This window comes from Ornithorhynchus anatinus, chromosome 2, assembly GCF_004115215.2.
Source record: "Ornithorhynchus anatinus isolate Pmale09 chromosome 2, mOrnAna1.pri.v4, whole genome shotgun sequence".
NCBI lineage: Eukaryota > Metazoa > Chordata > Mammalia > Monotremata > Ornithorhynchidae > Ornithorhynchus > Ornithorhynchus anatinus.
The window spans coordinates 40,040,406-40,045,668 of record NC_041729.1 but is presented as its reverse complement, the minus strand read 5'-3'; the positions used below and the strand labels follow the sequence as shown (position 1 = coordinate 40,045,668).

The window sequence follows — 5,263 nt, the reverse complement described above, 5'->3', positions numbered from 1 at the left end:
GATAATGGAATTCTGGAATGTTCTTCTGTCACACGTGTCTGTCAAGCGATGTCAGAAGAGACAATTGTGAACATGCATGTGGGGTCAGATCCAGTGAGTTTTCTTTAACGCAGAGTTTGGCAAGAATGCATCTTCTGCGTTTTACGAGAACTGGGTATATTTGTGGCCTATATATTGTCCTCTCAACTTAGAGTAATATGAGTTACAATGAACCACGCCATAACTCTTAGGACACTTCTGAAAGTACATCCTGTTTCAGCTTTATAAGGCATCCATTTTTTTTTACTAGCCTTCTTAATGGTCCCAGCTACATTTCCCATCTCCAGTATTGTACTTTAATAGAGGTAAGATGGATGAGTTGACTGTCTGACAATCAGATAGCCTCCCCACCCATCTTTAAACATCCCTCCCCTTCCTGTCAAGTGGTTTCTTTATGGCTCCCATCCACCCATGTCCTTGAATCCACTGCCGTCAACCCAGTAGTCCCCTTGAAGTTCACCCTCTCCCACCAGCCAAGATTTTTGAATCTTTTTACAGAACAATCCGTACTTAATTCGTGTCAACGCTCGCTCCTTCCCCAGCTCCACCTCCACCACCTCTTGGGACTGCCAGTAATGGGGTCTGGGGCCAGGTGGCCCTGGGACGGGAGGAAACCTGGACCAGCCTGCCACCCTTCCCTCCGGCAGCCCCAGAAGCACAGAACAATGCGGAAGATGGTGGTGGTGGTCCTTCTCAAGCTTCCTCTGCAGCCCTACCGGTCCAGACTGGTTCCCACAGCTGAGGTGGTCTCTGGCATTGGGGGACTGCAGCTGAGGAAGGGGCCTAGCTGTGAAAAACCTTTTTTTAAGTATTTCAAAGAGAATGCCAGGAGGGGAGGGGGCCCAGGAGTTGGATACAGGAACATGGGAAGGTGAGGCTACAAGGGCTGTGGGGAATTGGGGAAGCAATTTTGGGAGAATCACTTCACTTCTCTGTGGCTCAGTTCTCTCATCTGTAAAATGGGGATTCAAGACCTAGTCTCCCTCCTACTTATAATATGAGCCCCATGTGGGATCTGATGAATACAGAAATGCTCTGGGCATGTCCCTCCTCTCCTCAAAAATCTCCAGTGGTTGCCTTTTAACCTTTGCATGAAGCAAAACCTCCTCACTCTTGGCTTTAAAGCTCTCCATCCCCTTGCCCCCTCCTACCTCACCTCCCATCTCTCCTTCTACAGCCCACTCCGCACACTCTGTTCCTCTGCCGCCGTTAACCTCCTCACTGGGCCTCATTCTTACCTGTCCCGCCGTCAACCCCTGGCCCACATCCTACTGCTGTCCTGGAATGCTCTCCCTCCTCACATCTGCCAAACTAGCTCTCTTCCCTGCTTCAAAACCCTTCTGAGAGTTCACCTCCTCCAGAAGTCCTTCCCAGACTGAGCCCGCCTTTTCCCTCTGCTCCTCTTCCCCTCGCCAATGCCCCTACTCTCTCCCTCTGCTCTACCCCCTTCCCCTCCCCACAGCACTTGTGTATATTTGTACATATGTATTACTGTATTTATTTTCTTAATGATCTGCATATATCTGTGACTCTATTTTGATGGTATTGATGCCTGTCTACTTGTTTTGTTTTGATGTCTGTCTCCCCCTTCTAGACTGTGAGCCTGAGCCCGGTTGTTGGGTAGGGATTGTCTCTATCTGTTGCTGAATTGTACTTTCCAAGCGCTCAGTACAGTGCTCTGCACACAGCGCTCAGTCAGTTCAATTGAATGAATGAATGAATGATGTATCTACCCCAGCGCTTAGAACAGTGCCTGACTCATAGTGTTTAACAAATACCAGTTATTATTATTATTACTATTATTATTAATAATAAAAGCCATGATTAGGAGGAGGAAAAGAGACAGACACTGGGAGGCAATTTTAAACATGGCAGAGGTGGGCAAAACAGGAGAGACCAAAAGGCGAGGGTTATCTGATTGCCAGGAGGAATCACCAGGGAAGATTGATTATGTTCATTTCAGTGCTGATGAACTCTAAAACAGTTACCGTATCATGAAACATCTCTGGCCACTGCAGCTGTACAACTCATCTGCAATTGATTAAACACACGATTTTAGATAAATCTGGTAAAAAGAGGACATTCAACCTTGTTTCAAAAACCAGTCCTTCCCCACGCTTAGTACATTGCTGCTAGGAGAAAGTTGGTTTCAACTTAAAATGTTTTGAATTGACACAGTTTTGGGGAAATGATTGTATAGAAGGCCCAAGGCCTGCCTGTACTAGATTGGCACGGGAACTGATATGATTTTTAATTTTGTTTTCTCTCTTCAGATCTATAATGAAGTAATCCGTGACCTTCTAAATCCATCATCAGGGTTCCTGGAGCTGCGGGAAGATTCCAAGGGGAGCATCCAAATAGCAGGAATCACTGAGGTCTCCACCACAAATGCCGAAGAAGTAAGTTTCTGTAGAAGGCTCCAGAGGGAAGTTAGTTACCCAGCAGAAGTCAAATGTGTAGGCACATTATGTTCATTTACACAGAAATCACTCAATACTGCACAGATGGCAGAGACAAAGTATGCTGAAATCTATGCTTAAATAGAACTGAAGTGTTAATAAGAAGTCAAGCAAGCATCCAGGCTCTTCTAGTTGTTAAAAAAAAAAAAACCTTCCCCCCACAAAAACAAAAACCAGAACAGGACTCTTGTTATCCTGACCAAAAATTCTGGTTAAATGAGAAGAAAACAATTTTTATAATGCATAATATTTTCACTATCACCAAAGTGTAGGAGAAAAGAGCATGAGGCAGTTTTGCCATGGGATATAAAAATTTCCTTGGAGGTCAAATTGGATGTAATTAAATGATAAAGCACATTTAGATAACAGTGTTCTATTACATATGATATTCATTTGAAAGAATGAGGCTTCTTTAACTCAGTGGTGTTTAACAGAGTTTCCCATTGTCCTTTGTGAGCTGGAAAGACAAGTGTCTTGTTGACTTAAATCAACTTTCCCTTCCCAAATCAACAAGACACTTTTCTCACCCGAAGCTGATCTGTTTGCTAATTTGTTGCAATGTACTTTCCCAAGTGCTTCCAGTGCTCTTCATATAGTAAGTGTACAGTAAGTCAATAAATACCATTGATTGACTGGAGCTTAGAAAGGGGGTTTAAGTCATAGAGTTGGATGGTCCACAATAATTGGAAGTTGAGCATTACTAAAAACAAACAATATGGAGTCCCATTTCCCAGGCCAGCTGGTCTGCCTTTCCCAGTTCTTTCTTTCAATTTAGGTCCTACTTTTTTTAAAAAAATCTCAGACCCGGAACCCTCTGAAATCTTGTTTATGTTCATTGACCCCCATCTTTTGGCTGTGCCGTTCCAGGAGAGGTTTGCATTGTCCTTAAACCTTTTAAGTCTTCTGCTTGCCCCTGTACTAAGATCATGCAGCTATTGACTAAAGGCAACAAGCAGCGCACTCAGGAGCCCACTGCAGCCAACAAGACCTCCTCCCGTTCCCACGCCATCCTACAGGTCACTGTGAGGCAGAAGAATCGGCTGAAGGACGTCACTGAAGAAGTGCGCGTGGGGAGGCTTTTCATGGTGGACTTGGCAGGGTCAGAAAGAGCGTCCCAGGTACCATTCAAGTAACAGTTCCTCCTGGGCTGACAATGTGTCAAAGAAAATGGGGAAAACAGTTCTTCACTCTTTCCTCATCCTACCCCGCCACGTACAAACACTTCCACAGAGTACATGTTGATGGGTTTAGCACCAACATCCCCTAAGCTCCGTGTGGCCACCCAATGGGCTGCCACTGGCAGTGATGGGGAGAAATGAGCAGTGGAAGAGTGCACCTTTATTGCAGCCTGGATCCTTGATCCTCCTCCAAGCTGAAAGGGCTTTTTCAGCCTCTAACACTGCTAGTCTCTTTGTTGATTTTTAAAAAAATGATATTTGTAAAGTGCTTACTATGTACCGGGCACTGTGCTAAGTGCTGAGAGAGATACAGGATAATCAGGTTGGACACCATATGCCCCAAGTAAGGCTCAGTCTTATCGTCATTTTACAGATGAAGTTACTGAGGCACAGAGAAATTAAGTGATTTGCCCAAGGTAATACAGTGGACAGTTGGTGGAGCTGGGATTAGAATCCAGATCTGACTCCAAGAATCCAGATCTGACTCCTAGCCCTGTGCTCTTTCTGTTATGCCACGCTGCTTCTCAGCATGTTCTGGGAGGCCACTATGAAATCAGACCCCTGCCCCAGAAACCATAGGAGGGAGATGGTCATCACAGGGGCTGCACAGATCCTCCAGTCCAGAGCAAGGAGCTGGGCTGCTTGGCAGGAGGATGGGAATAGGACAGTCTTCACTGCATCCTTCCCATGCTATTGCCGTCTGAGGGGAAGATTCATTCAATAGTATTTATTGAGCGCTTACTATGTGCAGAGCACTGTATTAAGCGCTTGGAATGTACAAGTCGGCAACAGATAGAGACAGTCCCTGCCCTTTGATGGGTTTACAGTCTAATCGACGGGCTTACAGTCTAATCGGAAGATCACCTGGGTTATGGGTGGAAGAGGAGGAGGAGAGAGAAAGAGAAACGTATGTACAGTTATCTCTCTTACTGACCTCTCTGTCTGTTTCATGCTTTTTTTTCAATCTCTCGCTATTTCTCTCTCTCTTGTTTGTTTCTGGCTAACAAATATCACAATTATTATTTTCCCCCATAATCTTGGACTGTTGTTTCCCATCCCTGTTGAAGCCTTGCACACTAATATTATATCCACAAGAAAAATGATAAAGGTAATTCTAAACACCCATTTCATTTTATTATGTTCTCCTCAGTAATAATGTTTTAGATTGCTAAAAGTTTTAAAAAAGATTGCCTTAGTAATTTTCAGTTTTAAAAAATGTGCCAATGTGACCCACATAACAATGGCTTGACATGTGGTTTAGTACTTCAATTCCAGAAAGCTCATCAGTTATCCCTCAAGAAAATCATCCCATTGAATCTTAAAACAATACTTTCTGATCGTGTACAGTATTTTCACAGGTATGAAATTGACAGATTTTTGAAGTTAAGATTTTTTAGTACTGTCTCATGGTTGAGTCAATCCAGACTAGCAAGTACAGTGCCTTCCAGAGACTAAGTTCCTTCATAATTTTTCTTTAGTTGCATACATTTATTTCATCTTGAGATGAAAAGACAAAGATGGAGGTAAATAACATCAGAGTGAAAGTGAGAGGCAAAGATCTAAGATGTAAAAATATTTGCTTAATAA

The 5,263-nt window shown here is 43.8% G+C and overlaps 1 protein-coding gene across 1 annotated transcript in view; it reads left to right on the top strand.

Annotated features, from left to right (window-relative positions):
- LOC100082932 (kinesin-like protein KIF19) overlaps positions 1-5,263 on the top strand; it is a 44,955-nt gene that overhangs the window by 9,665 nt on the left and 30,027 nt on the right. Inside the window, exons 6-7 of the mRNA XM_029053227.1 lie at positions 2,313-2,438; positions 3,422-3,616. Coding sequence (XP_028909060.1) covers positions 2,313-2,438; positions 3,422-3,616 — 321 coding nt within the window. The remainder of the gene's footprint in view (positions 1-2,312; positions 2,439-3,421; positions 3,617-5,263) is intronic.